General features: G+C 44.2%; 1 protein-coding gene across 7 annotated transcripts in view; it reads left to right on the top strand.

Moving 5' to 3' along the window:
* Window positions 1-5,804, top strand: part of LOC110502073 (unconventional myosin-XVI) — a 236,116-nt gene extending 230,312 nt beyond the window's left edge. For all 7 annotated transcript variants that reach the window (XM_036958970.2, XM_036958966.2, XM_036958972.2 and 4 more), the window contains one exon: window positions 2,145-5,804. In XM_036958970.2, the coding sequence (XP_036814865.1) occupies window positions 2,145-2,324 (180 nt within the window). In that variant the 3' untranslated portion in view covers window positions 2,325-5,804. The remainder of the gene's footprint in view (window positions 1-2,144) is intronic.
* The last annotated feature ends 12,819 nt before the right edge of the window (window positions 5,805-18,623 follow it).

Genomic DNA, 18,623 nt, shown 5'->3' with positions numbered 1-18,623 from the left:
TTGCTAAAATAGTTTGTGTTAGCCGCTAATGCTAATCGCTAGTTAGTTTCTAAATGTACTTAGCGCAAACGTAGCTAGCTAGCTAACGCTACCTGGTACCAGTGCTGGTGTAGGCCTTGATAAACATGTTTGTGCAACAGTATCTAATCAGAGAGTAATAAGTGAAACATCAATATGTTGGCTAGCTAGCTAACTAGCTACACGAAGTAAGAAAACGTGTCATATAACATCTAATTAGGGTCACCTGGAAACACTTACTAACACTTTAGTTTTTTACCCTGTCAATTAATTCCTCCCTGGTTTATTAATTTGTTGTAATGTCAAACAACAATGTGTTCAAGGTGCTGCCCACTATATTCTAACTGTAGAATTAGAATAATCAATGTATTTCCATGATCCCAACAGCTAACAATTAACTCGGCCTATATTTTTTGCCCATATCATGCTGCATGGCACAGTGTTGAAATTACAATAAAAGTACAGGAAATGCAGAAATTGGTGAAAAAAGAAAAACGTTTTTGTTTGGAGTTGGATTGAACACGATAAATGGAGAAACCCCCATTGAAGTCACTTATAATTTATGCGTTGCCACCCTAGTGTCATGAACTACTCATAAAGCATATTTAGAACTTTTATTATTCAAAGACATAAAATACCGACAAATACCGTCAAAACTGTTGTGATATGATATTTTGTCCATATCACCCAGCCCTAACGTGCATATGACAGTAGGACACAGTGTGAATGTCTGCTGTTCCAGTAGCCGGTGTTCCTGGCATCATGGCTCAGAATAGCCTGGCAGGGATGTGTAAATTATAGATTAGGTCACTGAGCACTGTGCTGGTACAGGCTATCAATATATGTGTGTGGATATGTCTGTCAATGTGTGTGCGCATTACTGTGCATTTGTGTGTGTGTGTCTGTGTGCGTGCATGCGTGCGTTTGTGTGTGTGGCCTGGATTCCTAGAGTACGTCAGTGCTGTACTGTGTGCTTGGCGTAGTGCAGGGAAAATGTTGCGGTATGAGTCCCTGCTGTGGTTTTATTTAGCTGTGACGCTCTGCTCCCCTTCTGAACAGAACAGAGATGGAAAACACAGACAGGAATCGCCATCACCTCAACATCATCAGCATAGCAGCAATAGCTTAACCACAACACAGACTGTGTGCATGTCTGTATCTTAGCTTCTGTTTACTGCAGTAACGCAACAGGTTCACTTCTATACCCAGGGCAGTGAAACAGTGGGTTTGTAACCAGGGGAAAAGGGTTAGACCAAACATTTTTGAACATTTCTCCACTACATTGAAAACCCTTATACAGTGATAAAGCTCTATGAGGAGTTTCAGTTTCTGCCCTTAGCAACAGTCAGTTGGTCGCTAGTCGGTTGCTGGCATTAAGTGGCTGTGGATGATTGGAATTCTTGTCTGATTGATCTGCCTGCGTATTGACTGGCTGGTGACTGATGACGTGCTGGACAGACACTGACGGGAGGCTGGGGGTGGGGGGTTTATAGGTGAAGCAAGTATGTGAGGGGTTGCTGCTTCATGCCACCATCCTGTCAGAGCCCATTGCCAGCTCACAAACACACTAGCACACACACACACACACACACACACACACACCTTCATCCCTGTTAGTGTTGATATATAAGTGGGCCACAGTTGATGAGCACAGGTTTATTTCCTCTGCCTCCATTCTAACAGGCCTAGAAGGGAACTGGCCCACTGAGAATGAACAGAGAGGGAATCAACTCAATGATTATGTCTCCTTTCAGAATGATGGATCAGGCCCAGATTACTCTGCGGTGTGACCTATTTCTCCTCAGCTGATGTGGAGGCTTGCGCCAACCAGATCATGATCAGGATATGAATATGATAGATATATCAGAGGTATTCCTCCAGCTCTTTTAGAGACCCATTGAGATATGAGATAAAATTAGTTTTTTTTGGTCTTTCCTATCCTCCTCTATTACCCCACTGCTGGTCATTACAGACCCCTCCGCATCTTACTCATACTCACCCTGGCTATATGTAGTTTACTGTATTGTACTCTATGCTGTCTGCTTATTGCTTTCTCTAGGATGAGATTGATAGGAGATCATTAGTACATTTTTACATTATTTAATTAACCCCTCTCCTTCCGCCAGGTGATCCAGCGTCTACGTGGATGTGGGGGGGACGAGGCCGCCACCCTGGGGGAGTTGCTCCGCTGGCGCAGGACGCTGTGTGAGGGGCGGGCTGACTGGAGGCACCAACGGGACGTCAACGGAACACCACAAACCCCACCCACCACACTGGTCAGGGCTAATAGGAAGTCTTCTACATAGTGGGAGGATGTCCAACCTTGGATATGCCCACTTTCCATGTCTCACACTGCCTTTCTTGTCTGCCTCCTGCCACGCCCTCCTGCCCATGTCTGCCACCCCATTCAGCAAAGGACAGGTCTGAGAGAGAGGCATTTCATTGGCCAGGACTGCCCAACCCACAAGAGCATAACAGATAAAGGACGGAGAAAGGGAATATAGCAGCAATCAGGATCCATTTTATCTCTCTCTCTCTCTCTCTCTCTCTCTCTCTCTCTCTCTCTCTCTCTCTCTCTCTCTCTCTCTCTCTCTCTCTCTCTCTCTCTCTCTCTCTCTAACAAGCTGGATGTAGGCTAACAGAGGAGAGGACTGTACATACAATAGTTGCTATGTGGAATGAGGTTTGCCTATGTGTTTTCTGTCTGTAGTAAATATGGTGCACGTTCTCTCTCTATCAAAGCCTACCATGCAGTTACTGCTTACGCAACATCTCCCAGCCCAAACCCCAAACCCCAAAACATGGTGCTGATGTCACTCTGTGTGATGTTATATGTGTCAGGTGTGTGATGCACACTAGGATGAAGCTGCCCCGGCCTAGACGCTGATCTAGGGTCTGTTTTTGTCTTTACCCTCTGATGCTCTTGGGTAAGGTAAGTTGATCCTAGATCTGTGCCTATGGGCACAACAGAACATGTGTGTACCCTTCCCTCCAGACATGTCTGAAGTTTACAAGCGAGCCAAGGCCTTTAAACATCTCCTGTGTTAAACCTCACTGCTCTGGCTTACAGACCAGTTATCATCTCTAGGACCAGGAGGTTTTCCTGACCATGTGATCTGACCAGGGAAAACTCCTGTCTCTAGTCTTCTGGACTCCTTCAGGTATCAGCTACCGCTTTAGCCTCATGCTACAAGGTGCTTTAGGTGCTTCTGTAACCCTGGCAACAATAGCTCAGAGTTCAGGGGTCAGGGAAACCTCAGCGATATCCCATGGTGCACTTGTTTCATCCCCAGCTAGCCAACAGCCTTTCGCTTTAGCGCGAACAGAACATCCACAACAGTAAATAAAATAAAAACACTGGCAGATATTACTGACTAGGCAAGACAATAGCAGAGCTGTATTTTACAACGATGGCCATAGTAGCTAGTTCATGTAGCTAGATCACCTGTGATCAGATTGTATCAATGTCCTGTAAGGTTTTTACTGGGCTTAGTGCCATACAACGGGACTCTAGGCCAGTCAACCTCAGCTATGGCTGATGTATTTTACTGATGTGTTTGTGTAGAGCCAACGCACAACTATCTGTCGCAGTCCCTCAATTAACTACTTATCTAGACTTATTCTACAAACATCTCAGAGAAATAAGCTCTAAACCACAATGGTACTTCCTTCATATTAGCGTCCCATTTGATATGTTCTATCTTGTGTAAATCAATGTTAGGAGCCTGTACACTTTTCTGTACATTTCAAGGATGCAACTGGAGCACAACAGAGTTCTCATGTAAAGCTACCCCATCCTCCTCAATCACTCTCTTTATTTCCCTCCCAAACCCTGCAATATCCCAACACCCCCTCCAAGATACTGTAGGGGTCAGAGGGCATTGCCAGGGTAACCTCCCTGTAAATAATGGCCTATGTTTAATTGTCAAATGTTTTAATTTACTATATCAGAATAGCACAGAAATGGGAAGATGGAAAGGGATTTGGAGAATTGTCTATCTGGCAGATGGAGAATTATATGATTGTCTTGGGTTTAATGCAATGACTGAGGCAAAGAGAAGAGGTTTATTTTATAATGTGAACACCTTTTTTGCGGAATGATTGTCTACTACTATGAAACTTCTTTATACTGTATTTATTTAGTTTGTTTGTTTGTTTCCCTGCGACACCATTGTAAGACAATATTACAGTGGCGAAAGACTGAGGTTTCCACCATTTGTCTGATGGTTGTTTGGATGATAAATTGCACAATATTTGGTGGGGTTTCCACATCGTAAAGGAGTAGCTAGAAGTTGCCCCTAACCACTGATATAGGATCAGATATTTTAACATCCCCCTAATGGTTACGGTTATGATTGGGGAGGGTAATCTGACCATGGTAAATTGGATGGGTGTGCCTCTGCAAGCCGTTGGTTCTTAGAAGATTGGTTTGACTGTAAAAGCCAGGAAGTATCAATAGCTCTGATTGATTTCTCATTTACACTGATCACCCTTCAACAGTCTGATTGATCCTGTATTAGGAATTAGCAGCGCCATCACTAGCGCGTCCTTGGTTGTTGATTGAGCCGTGTGTGCGTGTGAGTGTGTGTATGTGATAAGAAACACAACATTTTCTACAGAAATTGGGCGAAGATCACATCAAACATTGACTAGGAGTGAGCCACATAACCAGACCTTGTGAACACCAAAGCTCTGCTAACGACATTGGATTACAGTATTTCAAAGTGATAGTGTTAAGATAGCATGTCTATATGTGATTGGACGATGCTTTAGGATTGGAACGGAGGTGAAACAACACGTCTGGATAGAACAATACAGTTGGTCATATTGTAGTTCTACATCATGTACATATGACTATTGGACAGAGCTGCCACAGTGCACACAGTATACACTACTTACATTGAGACAGTACCAGTCAATACCAGTATCCTACACACAAAATAAATCACTTCATATAGGTAGGTGTACCACTCCTACTCCGATGTGCTGAGGTCCACCACTAAACATGGTTAAGGTTCGTCCTGTTTTGTATTGTGTCTATTTATCCCATACTACTATGAATGATTTAGTGAAGCAGTGAAAACATGATGAGGATGAAGAGGTATGCATACTTTTTTTAAGGCATTTCAGACAGGATGTTAGTTCTTTGTCTCTCTGCATGATCTGACCACTCATCATTTCCTCTTACCCACCGATGCACGGCAGTTAACGCTTGATATTTGAATATCCTTTTACCCTTTACACTGTGAATCACTGCACTGTCTCACACTGCCATGTCACACTGCCATTTCACACTGCCATTTCACACTGTCATTTAAGACTGCCATGTCTCCTATGCGCTTGTCACCCTACCATGTTTCCCCTTCCTAAAATACAGTAAAAGCTACACACATATGTCCCCCAATCCCGATCCCCAATGTGTTTTCTGACTTCACAACTGATCTAAAGAACTAGGTACTGCCATTTTTCATTCATAGTCAGGTCTCCCTCTCTTTGTCATAAGGTTCCTAGACCAGATGTCTGGTGCTAAAGCCAGTGCAGAAGGGGCATTTTACTGTTCTCAGTCCATGTACAGTATTCCAATGATACATATTTTAGCACATAGGCATATCACAGCCTTGTTTTCATAGTTGTTGTTTTCTTCCCCTTCTTTTTGACAGACATACAGTATATTTTACCTGCATACATTGTGTTTGTGGAAAATCAGAATTATATACGTGTTGTTTCATGTTTTGTTTCCAATGTTTTATAAATACCTGTACAGCAATAAAGCACAATTGTGCCCATTCCCTTGTCCTCTATCTCTATCTCTGTGTGTGTGTGTGTGTGTGTGTGTGTGTGTGTGTGTGTGTGTGTGTGTGTGTGTGTGTGTGTGTGCGTGTGCGTGTGCGTGTGAATGCGTGTCGACGGACAAATAGATGGTGTGTGGTGTGAAATGGAAATGTGTTTTTGTTGCATATCCCACTCCCAATGAGACACCCTCGGAGAGTGTGTTCAAGGCCAGGGATCAGCCATTATTGACAGCGACCCTGGAGCATTTCGGGATAAGGGAAGAGTTCACCTATTTGGCTCGGGGATTCGAACTAGCAACCTTTCGGATAATGGCCCGCACTAGGCTACCTGCTGTGTGTGTTTCAATAAATGTATCTGCATATTATGTGTGTGTGAGCAAATTAGTGTTTGTATGTGTGTTTGAGTATTGGTGTGCATAGTGTGTAGGGCCTGTGAGTGTGCATAGAGACTACAATACAAATATCAACTCAGATAGTCCATGTTGCCATTTTCTTAGATATTTAGTTATCAATTTAGCAGTCTTATGGCATGGGGATAGAAGCTGTTCACCCTCTGTAACGCCATGCGATCAAGGGCGGTGCTATTGCTATACCAAGCAGTGATGCAGTCAATCAAGACACTCTCAGTGGTCCAGCTGTAGAACTTTTTGAGGATTTGAGGGCCCCATGCCAAACCTTTTCAACCTCCTGAGGGGGAAGAGGCACTGTCACCCCTTTTTCACGACTGTGCACATGTGTGGACCATTTTAAGATCTTAGTGAATTGGATACTGAGGAACTTGAAGCTCTCGATCTGCTCCACTGGAGCCCCATCGATGTGAATGGGGGCGTGCTCACCCCCTTGTTTCCTGTAGTCCACGATCAGCTCTTTGGTCTTATTGACTTTGAAGGAGAGGTTGATGTTCCGGCCCCACACTGCCGTGTGACTGACCTCCTCCCTGTAGTCTGTCTCGTCTTCGCTGGTGATGAGGCCTACCACTGTTGTGTCATCAGTAAACTTCATGATGGCATTGGAGTTGTGCGTGGCCATGCAGTTGTGGGTGAACAGGGAGTACAGGAGGGGACTAAGAACATACCGCTGTGGGGCCCTTGTGTTCAGGGGCAGAGTGTCAGAGGTGATGTTGCCTACCCTCACCACCTGGGGTTGGCCCGTCAGGAAGTCCAGGATCCAGTTGCAGAGGGAGGTGTTCAGTCCCAGAGTCCTAAGCATGGTGACGAGTTTGAAGGCAACAGAATTCTCACGTAAGTATTCCTCTTGTCTTGGTAGGTGAGGGCAGTGTGGAGAGCATTTGAGATTGTGCCGGCTATGGATCTGTTGGGGCGGTATGCAAATTAGAGTGCGTCTAGGGCGTCTGGGATGATGGAGTTGATGTGTGCCGTAACCAGCCACTCAAAACACGCCATGACTACAGATGTGAGTGCTACAGGGCAGGAGTCATTGTGGTATGAAACCTTATAGTTCTTAGGAACATGAATGATGGTAGTCATCTTAAAACATGTGGGGATCACAGAGTGGGACATTACCGTGAATATGCCTGCCAGCTGTTCTGCTTATGCTCTGAGAAGGCACCCTGAATACCATTGGGCCTTGAGGATGTTGACCTGATTAGACTTTACTCACGTCGGCCTCAGAGAGCAAGATCACCCAGTCTTCTGGGTCGGTGCTAGTCCTCACACCCAGTATGATGTTGTTATTGTCAAAGCGTGAATAAAATGCATTGCGTTTGTCTGGTAGAGAGGCATCGTTGGGCAGATCACAGATGGGTCTTCCTTTGTAATCCGTAATGGACTGTAGCCCCTGCCACATGCTGCGGGTACCTGAACCTGTGAAATATGATTCCAGCTTATTCCTATATTGTCCTTTTGCTCGTTTGATGACTCTGCGGAGGTCATAGCGGGACTTCATGTACTTGTTCCTGTTCTCAACCGTAGCCACAGGATTGTGTGTGTATGTGTTTGGGTGTTGCTACATATGTTTGTGTATTGTATATCTATGAATTCTCTGAGGTGTGGGTGTCTGTGTGCGCGTGAGCACCTGCTCCCTTGTTTGAATCCATGTCCTTGTTTGTGTGTGTGTAGGCAGACCCTCCACCATGAAAATGTTAACCAGCTCATTGTTGTGTATACATTACAGAAGGTGAAAGACAGATTAGCACGTAGTGACACATCCACCAGCATGCAAGTCATTTGTGGTTTTCTGCAGGTTACCGGGAGTTACGCCATCAGCGTCATTACCCGTTAAAGGATGCCAGAAATACACACTCAGTTACACACACACACACACACTCACGCTGTCACACAGGCACGTGCCCACATTGCCATCTCTCCTCAGGTCAAGTGAGGCATTGCCTCAAGTATTCATGGGAACTCAACACTGCATTGAAAACTGTTCAAAGAACATCAAAGGCAGCCGTGTATTTACAGTTCTGTAAACAGGTACATTCACACGCCCACACAGGTACAAACGCATACACATACACACACAGCCTGACTAGGCGGTGATAACAGAGGTTGTTTGTGGTAATGTGTAGCTGCTTGTGTAATATAGGTCCTTATTGTCTGGGAGCGTAAATATGAGAAAAACAAACAAGGTTGTGAACTGACCACCTGTTTTCTCACAGCACGTCTCACACACACATAAAAGTGTGTGCATATTCAAATCAAAATCATTTTTATTTGTCACATGCTTTGTAAACAACAGGTGTAGACTAACAGTGAAAGATTTACTTACAGGCCCGTCCCAACAATGCAGAGAAAGAAAAAAGAGAAATGGTATGAAATGAAATGGTAATACAAGTAATTAATACACAATGAGTAACAATAACTTGGCTATCTACACGGGGTACCAGTACTGAGCCGATGTGCAATGGTACGAGTTAATTGAGGTAGATATGAACATATAGGTAGGGATAAAGTGACTAGGCATGTACTCTACATCTGCATAACTTGCTGTTTGGGGTTTTAGGCTGGGTTTCTGTATAGCACTTTGTGACATCTGCTGATGTAAAAAAGGGCTTTAGAAATACATTTGATTGATAGGTAAAGGGATAGATAATAAACAGTAACAGCAGGATATGTGAGTCAAAAGAGATGTGTAAAAAGGGTCAATGCAGATTTTCCGTGTAGCTATTGGTTAACTATTTAACCAACTATTTATATAACTTTAGGGTAGAAGCTGTTCAGGGTTCTGTTGGTTCCAGACTTGGTGCATTGGTACACCAAGTCTGTGTGGTAGCAGAGAGAACAGTCTATGACTTCGGTGGCAGGAGTCTTTGACCATTTTTCGGGCCCTCCCCTGACACCGCCAGGTCCTGGATGGCAGGAAGCACGGACCCAGGGATGTTGCTGTGTGGTAGCAGAGAGAACAGTCTATGACTTCGTTGGCAGGAGTCTTTGACCATTTTTCGGGCCTTCCTCTGACACAGCCTGGTATAGAGGTCCTGGATGGCAGGAAGCACGGCCCCAGGGATGTTGCTGTGTGGTAGCAGAGAGAACAGTCTATGACTTCGTTGGCAGGAGTCTTTGACCATTTTTCGGGCCCTCCCCTGACACCGCCAGGTCCTGGATGGCAGGAAGCACGGACCCAGGGATGTACTGGGCCGTACGCACAATCCTCTGTAGCGCCTTGCGGTCAGATAAATAACAGTTGCCATACCAAGCAGTGATGCAGCCAATCAAGATGCTCTCTCGGTTCAGCTATAGAACTTTTTGAGGATCTGAGGGCCCATACCATATCTTTTCAGCCTCCTGAGGGGAAAGAGGCAGTGTCATACCCTCTTCACGACTGTGTTGAGTGTGTGGACCATGATAATTCCTTAGTGATGTAGAAACCGAGGAACTTGGAGCTCTCGACCTGTTCCACAACAGCCTAGTCGATGTGGATAGGGGTATTCTCAGCACTCAAATTCCTGTAGTCCACGATCAGCTCCTTTGTCTTGCTGACATTGAGGGAGAGGTTGTTGTCTTGGCACCGTACAGGGAGTACAGGAGGGGAGCATTTTCTTGTTTGCTTATGGCCCTATACAGGTTGTTGAGTGCGGTCTGAGTGCCAGCTTTGCTTTCTTGTGGTAAATAGACAGCTACAAAAAAATATAAATTAAAACTCTCTTGGTAAATAGTGTGGTCTACAGGTATTCTAACTCAGGCAAGCAGAACCTTGAGACTTCCTTAATATTGGAGATTCTGCACCAGTTGTTAACAAAAAGGCAAACACATGCTCCTCTGAGCTTCCCCAATGCAGCTCTTCTGTCCTGCCGATGTATAGAAAAAACTGCTCGATTTATTTTTACCGCCCTTGTTCGGCCACGAATCAGAGAAACATAGGATATTACAGTTCTTCAGATCACATTGATATGATTGTCTCAAACAGAGCTCTTCCAGTTTATTCTCTAGTGATTGCATGTTTGCCAATAGAAGTGAGGGTAGAGTCAATTTATCCACTCTCTGATGTAGTCTCATCAGGTATCCTGCACACCGGCCTCTATAGAGGCGTGTCCTCCTCCTTTGAGGATTTGGGCCTGGTCTGCGATAATCAGTCTTTTTTTCTCAGACTCATTGAAGTAGAAGTCCTCGTCCAAATGGAGGTTAGTGACAGCTGTTCTGATGTCCAAAAGCTCTGTTCGGTCATAGGATACGATGGCAGAAACATTATGTGCAAAAAAAGTTAATAGATCAGCTCAAACAAATACGTAAAACAGGCACAATTGGTTCCCGTAAAATGTATTGCATTCCCTCTGGCGCCATGATTATTATTGTGTACGTGTCTGTATGGTTCTAGCATGTGTACTGTACATAAATGCATTTGTATGTGAAGCCTACTCATGGGTTGCACCTCTTTGCCATTGTTATCAACGTTCTACAGACGCCGCAGCCACATTGATGTCCAAAAGTACAACGGGGGCTAATGACTGAACGGAAGCTACAGTATGACTGTTTCGACTAAATTACACTATAGTGGCTTGGAAATACTATGACTTTGCTAAACAACTTTTCTATCATCATCATCATCATGTCGTCAAATTTACTTTAGACAAATGGCAATGTGGTCATTAGCTAGCAACAATAGCTAGAAATCCTAACTTTAGCTATCTAAAAACTGATTGTCTCCCCCAGTCTTAACTAACTAGCTAGCTAATGTTATACTGCAATAAAAGTCAATCTAGTGACATCAAAATTATGAAAAAAGGTTTTGCTACTAATAATTGACCTTCTTTAGAAATGGCATTGAGTTTTCAAAGCACAGTAATGCACTTTAGACCAAATCTTCATCACTGCTTACTAAGGATGTATTAAGTAGAATGTTCAGTTGGCCATCAGTCCTAAAACAAACGTTCAAAGCAATATTGTGATGAAACGTGCAACCCATGAATAGCAGAATGATGGTGAGAGAAGGGAGACATAGAGAGAGCGTGCTCTGTATATTTGCTCAGAAAGAGCTGTTTTCCCTGCGGTTACGATGGAAAGAAGGGATTTCCCCTGCAACACATTAATTCACAGATTATTATACATGACATTTGCCTGAGTAGCCATCCCTCTCCCCCAGCTGCCAGGCTTCTATACTATCAGCATTGCCTGGAGAGTCTCTCTTTCTGATGGTGACATTTACGTATAAGTGAGCGACCTGCCAGGTATTTGAGATGCAGGTAGTTTCTGAAGCACATTCAGGTCACAGCAGGCAAGTGGGAGAGACTGCGGTTTGCCTCCCACATTGAGACTTATTTTCATATCTCAGTACACTCTTAGAAACAAGGTTATTCGGCTGTCCCCATAGGAGAACCCTTTAGTGTTCCTTGGAGATCCTTTTTGGTTCCAATAGAGCCCTTTTGGGTTCCATGTAGAACCCTCTGTGGAAAGGGTCCTACATGGAACCCAAAAGGGTTCTACCTGGAACCAAAAAAGGGTTGTTCAAAGGGTTCTCCTATGGGAACAACCGAAGAACCCTTTTAGATTCTAAATATAACCTTTTTGTCTAAGAGTTTATATGCAAACAAGCAAGAGTAGCGTGGAAGGAATGTAAGTATTACTCTACCATGGGGCCTCAGCTCAGAGTGTGTGCAAGTCTTCGTTTGCTCTGTGCTGTCCTAAAGGTGTTTTTTTACAAGCAAAGAAACCTCTGCCGGTGTTTACCTTCAGGAGCAGTGGGCAGACGACGTGTGTGTGTGTGTGTGTGTGTGTGTGTGTGTGTGTGTGTGTGTGTGTGTGTGTGTGTGTGTGTGTGTGTGTGTGTGTGTGTGTGTGTGTGGGCGGGCGGGCGGGCGGGTGGGGAGGGAGGGAGGGAGGGGTAGGGTCAAGTGGGGTTAGTTAAGTGTCTAGCTGTTGTTTTCTTTGTTGTTCCCTGAAGAGAGGGAGAGAGACATAGAAGGGGGAGGGAGGAAGGAGGTAGCATTTGATGTACTGTTCAGGGACACACTGAATGAGGGTAAACAGGAAAAGTCCCTGGAAAAATCCATAAACCTTTTTTTAGGTTATCATTAGGAACACACAAACACGCAGTCTCTCTCTCACAAACATACACACAAACAACACAGGAGGCTGGTGAGGGGAGGACGGCTCATAATTTCTGGAATGGAGTGGTATCTCACACAAGTACTTACACTGAGCACTGAGAGCTAAAAACACCAGACATTTGTCTGCTGTATTGACAGTAAGGGGGTGGGGAAGAAGAAGAGGGGAGAAGGGCCGGAACACAATTCAGCCCTCCATCTAACAAGGATTGTGACCTGTGCTTGTCCCTTCACCTTAATTTGACCACAACATCAGCAAGTAAACACACACACACACACACACACACACACACACACACACACACACACACACACACACACACACACACACTTTTCATCAACCCCCCTAATACTATCACAAAAACAATGTCCCAAACACACATACTGTTTATCCCCCTCCATGCCCTAGCCAATATCCTCTCCTCTAGCCCAGAGCTGAAGCCTTATGGGCTAGCTTCACCTCCTGATTTATCCCCAGTTTGACTATGGCAGAGGAGTCATCCAGTCATTTAGTCTGGATGACTAAATGACTGGAGAGCGACAGAGAGTGGGGGTTACTGACCACGTGCGTATTCTTGCATGTCAGTCACCTTTGCCATACATTCCCCAAGTCCCCAAGTCCCCTGGGCCACTCCATCACCCCCAAGGACTACTTTGAAGAGTAGTTTTCACCCAGACCATGCTGGTGTAGAAGTGTGTGTATAGGTTGTATCGGATGAATGGCCCACTTTGGCCTGGGAGGAGAGTGTGACGAAGATTATAGTGATGATTGTGACATGACACCACTCAGGGTAATAGGTGTGTGGTGAAAACTGTCCCTATTGTATCATCACTGTGTCACAACAGGGCCATCCTTTCCCCTTAGAGAGGACCACCCGCAGATGGCCGTGCAACCCCCCCCCCCCCCCCCCCCCCAACACACACACACTACATTACATGTTCATGTGAGAATAGAATAGCACACAAACGGAGCACATGAATATGCCCTTCTCAGATCCTAAGGATCTAGCATCACAGAGGATCTATTATGCACTTTGTGTTTGACTGGAGAAATGACTTCCCCCTAGAGGATTTTCCCAGGAAGAAATGTTACATATTTCTAACGGCTTTTAGATGTACCTGAGGCAGATTCAATGAAGAGCAACAGTTGCCATGTATGTTTTTAGAAATCACTATGCTTGCATGCATATGTTAAGCACAGGGAAACTGTGGGATTCACACTTGCCATATTTGCATAACGTGTTTCTATCCTGTTTGATTAAGAAGTGTTTTCTCTGACTAACACGGATGCTGGATCAAAACAAGTCTGTTTTTCTTGAAACATCATTACAGTTTTTTTACAATCACTTTGGCACTAATTTCAGAACCTTGTGGTAATTTTTCAAAACTCTAGACACAAAACTCAAAACGGTCATCCCTTGCAACACAGGCTGTCCAATGTTCAAAACATTGCATTGTGCATTCATATCTTTAAAGAAACCTTGCTCTTGCAGAATCATTGGTTCAAATAACTAATTTATCATGAAATACCATATGTACAGTCATTTAGATCACCCACACACAAGATACCGATAATTTCACTGGGAAGTTGTTCGTACAATCATTAAATATTGTAGTACAAAATATGTGATACATGTTTCATTATGCTACTACACGTAAATACATCACTGTAAAAGGACTAGTAGAGAGAATACTACAGACACAGTGGAATCATTGAACAAAATATGAAATTTATTGATGAAATGCAATAAAATCATAACATAGGTTTCTTTGAATCAAAGCAAAAATAATTAGCTACAAAAAAAGATAAACTACAGTAAAACATCAACTGCAGTGTTCCTCACCTGGCTTACTGTAAAAAGCAAAACAAAGGATTGATTACTGTACTTCTATATTTCCATCAACCCTGTCTTGTGGATCTGGCCATACAGTGAGGGAAAAAAGTATTTGATCCCCTGCTGATTTTGTACGTTTGCCCACTGACAAAGAAATGATCCGACTATAATTTTAATGGTAGGTTTATTTGAACAGTGAGAGACCGAATAACAACAACAAAAAAATCCAGAAAAACACATCAAAAATGTTATTAATTGATTTCAGGGTTTACTGGTGTAACTGGTGTAACTGGTTTCAGGGTTTACTGGTTTACTGGTGTAAATGTTTTCAGGGATACTGGTGTAACTGGTTTCAGGGTTTACCGGTGTAAATGGTTTCAGGGTTTATTTGTGTAACGATCGTCGTAGGTGGAAGAAGTTGAGGACCAAGGTGCAGCGTGGTATGTGTCCATATTTATTTATTATTTAATGAACACAGAAATAACAAAAATAACAAAGAGAACGACCGAAACAGTTCTGGCTGGTGCAGACACACAACAGAAAACATAGAATGCCCACCCCAACTCACGCCCTGACCAAACTAAAATAGAGACATAAAAAAGGAACTAAGGTCAGGACGTGACAATTTGTGTAACTGGTTTCAGGGTTTACTGGTGTAACTGGTTTCAGGGTTTACTGGTGTAACTGGTTTCAGGGTTTACTGGTGTAACTGGTTTCAGGGTTTACTGGTGTAACTGGTTTCAGGGTTTACTGGTGTAACTGGTTTCAGGGTTTACTGGTGTAACTGGTTTCAGGGTTTACTGGTGTAACTGGTTTCAGGGTTTACTGGTGTAACTGGTTTCAGGGTTCACTGGTGTAACTGGTTTCAGTGTTTACTGGTGTAACTGGTTTCAGGGTTTACTGGTGTAACTGGTTTCAGTGTTTACTGGTGTAACTGGTTTCAGGGTTTACTGGTGTAACTGGTTTCAGGGTTTACTGGTGTGCCAGTTTGCAAGCTATCTGGCTACTGGCGCATTTCACTGCTGTTCATCTGGATCATTCAATAGATTTTGCTTGGAGATGCTGTGTTGAAAGTAGTGCACATACAGGATTTATAAGAGGCTTAGGGTTATAGGCCCCAACCCATCAACCCCTTTATAGAGGCACATTAATGTCCACCTCTCCACCCCACGTTTACTGCCCTTTTCAGTCCCCCTCCCCCCAAACGTACACACACCCTTCACGCCCATCACCATACACAGACTCCCTTCATCCATCCGTCCCTCAGTCCCTCCGTCCCTCCGTCCCTCCGTCCCTCCACTAACCCAGTTCTCGTTTCTTCTCTTCCCATTTCCCCAAATCCTACGGGCACCCTAGTGTGTTGCTTTGGAGAGCAGTGTGGTGGAAATCAATCATTTCATCTCAACACTTTCTCAATTTTCAACTAGAGACTAGCAGGGCTGTCTCTCCCTAGCAGGGCCGTCTCTCCAGACAGATCCATCAACACGGACCAGACTGCTACAGTACACACAGAGACGCAGACACATACAGACAGACACAAGAAGACACTTCCCCCCGACACTCTACACACAAACAGACTCACACACTCCTCCAATATCCCCTCCCCACACCCAGACATACCCTTATAAAACACACCCAACAACATTCTACACACACACTCCACCCACCCTCACACACACATGTATCCCCTAACTGCCTACACACCCATCAACACAAATCCAACCCTCCCCTCCCCCTGTCTTGATATACTGTATGTCAATGCAGAGCTTTCTTGTGCTTTTCAGATAGGAAAACAGAGTGATAAATCAAAGACTGCACATTGGAAACAGATGAACCTGTGCTACACTCCTAACCTCTACTGGAATGGTAGAATCACAGCAAATACTCATTTTTCATCCATCCTTCATTTGGTCAGCAGGTCTGGAAACAGAGAGGGAGAGTCTGATGCTGAAGCTAATTAACACAGCAATTAATGAGATTCTATATTGCTGACCAGGCAGACAGGCGCACACACACACACACACACACACACACACACACACACACACACACACACACACACACACACACACACACACACACACACACACACACACACACACACACACACTAATGTCTCAAACATGCACACACACACTAGGAACCCTGTGATGCTAAAACATGACAGGAGAATGTTCCTGTGATTGCAGATACATACTTGTCTGAGACAACACCTGCAGCTGTCTAGTACGGTCTGAGAGAGAGAGAGAGAAAGAGAGAGAGAGAGAGAGCTCATAATAATGGCTGGAAATGGAATCAGTGGAATGGTATCAGCCACATGGAAACCACGTGTTTGATGCCATTCCATTGGCTCCATTCCAGCCATTATTATGAGCCGTCCTCCCCTCAGCAGCCTCCAATGGTCTCTACTCTGTCAAGCTAAAATGGTTGCTGCGTAAATGGGAATGTCTCAGGTAGTCAGCTTCCTCCTGGTTTTATGTTCAGAGAGTCAGGACATGGGACCACATGGAAAAAACTGCTCTGGGAATTATAATAAATCATGTCAATAACAATATGATTTCCTTGGCAAATGGAAGTATATTGCGTGCTGTGTAGCCTTTGTATAGCAATGTTGTTTTTCTTTCCCATGGCATTTCAGTATATGGACTTACTGTATGAGGTATATCATAATGCACACACAAACACACACTCACACGGTGCTATATTCCATGTCCAATATTCCAAAGTAGTATTCCTGGCGGAAATTCCATAAATCATTCCAGATTATACATTTTCAGCAGGGTATTGTAAAAGAAAAAATATAGCAAGATTTTACAACAGTAGAACCCATGCATTGGAAATATGATTCATGATTTTACTACAGTAGAACCCATGCATTGGAAATATGATTCATGATTTTACTACAGTAGAACCCATGCATTGGAAATATGATTCATGATTTTACTACAGTAGAACCCATGCATTGGAAATATGATTCATGATTTTACTACAGTAGAACCCATGCATTGGAAATATGATTCATGATTTTACTACAGTAGAACCCATGCATTGGAAATATGATTAATTGTGCATATCTTTGCCGGATTTGTTCGATAAAATCATGGTAACGAGGAAACGCTTCGCAAGCAAAACAGATTGTCAAAGAAAGGACACAGTTAAGATCGTTGTGCTTCTGTATAGCCTCTTTAAATAATCTTTCTACATTCGTCTACACTATCAGATGTAATCTGAAAGGTTTGCTCTTACATCAACCATTGTACACTGTCAATCATGAGTTGGGGGAGTGGAGTAATGTTGATATGAGATTTAGATTAGATCAGTGTACTAGTCACATGCACAGGGTCGCAGATGTAATCGCAGGGTACAGTGAAATGATTGTGCTCCGAGATCAAACAGTTCAGGTAAAAAAAACAGGGGTGTAGAAAGTCCATAGGGGGAGCAGGAGGAGGGAAGCGAATGAAACAATAATGCAAAATAAAAACATGTACATATTTACAGCTGTAACAATGATAAATGTCAATTGGTGGTGGGGGCAGGGTAAATGTGTTGTTGGGAGGAAGGGGGATAGAATATCCACAAGGGAGCAACAAGGAGGAGAGAGGGGGCAGGTATCTACCAGCCTAACAGTCTGGGTGTAGAAGCTGCTGGCCAGTCTGACAGTTTTTGCCATGATAATCCTATACTGCCCTGGTCTGAGTGATGGATGCGGGGAGAACAGGCTGTGGCTCAGGTGGCTGAGGTCCTTGATGATATTTGGCCTTCCTGTGACACCTAGTGTTGTAGGTGTCCTAAAGGGCAGACAATGAGCATCCAATAGTGCGTTCGGTTGAGTGCACCACCCTCTGTAGAGCCGTGATAAAGCCAAACAGGATGTTCTCGATGGTGCTCCTGTAGAACACTGGGGGCCCCTAAAAGGACAGGTCTAATTTCTTCAGCCTCCTGAGGGTTTAGAGTCGCTACCGTGCCTTCTTCACCATGGTGTCCGTGTGGTTTGACCATTTCAGCTCATCAGAGATGTGTACACCGAGGAACTTGAAGTATTTGACCGTCTCCATATTGCCCCCGTTGATGAGGACAACCTGGTTCCTCCTGAAGTCCACAATCAGCTAATTTGTTTTGCTGATGTTGAGAGAGAGGTTGTTTACCTGGCACCACACCGTCAAAGTGCCTACCTCCTCTCTGTAGGCCATCTCATCATGGTTGGTAATCAGGCCTACTGCTGTCGTCTCATCAGCAAACTTTTTTTACAAATTTTTTACCCCTTTTTCTCCCCAATTTCGTGGTATCCAATTGTTGTAGTAGCTACTATCTTGTCTCATCGCTACAACTCCCGTACGGGCTCGGGAGAGACGAAGGTTGAAAGTCATGCGTCCTCCGATACACAACCCAACCAGCCGTACTGCTTCTTAACACAGCGCGCATCCAACCCGGAAGCCAGCCGCACCAATGTGTCGGAGGCTACACCGTGCACCTGGC

This window comes from Oncorhynchus mykiss, chromosome 22, assembly GCF_057628025.1.
Source record: "Oncorhynchus mykiss isolate SJ-2025 chromosome 22, ASM5762802v1, whole genome shotgun sequence".
NCBI classification, from domain to species: domain Eukaryota; kingdom Metazoa; phylum Chordata; class Actinopteri; order Salmoniformes; family Salmonidae; genus Oncorhynchus; species Oncorhynchus mykiss.
The sequence above is the reverse complement of the archived record's forward strand: the minus strand, read 5'-3'. Positions and strand labels throughout refer to the sequence as shown.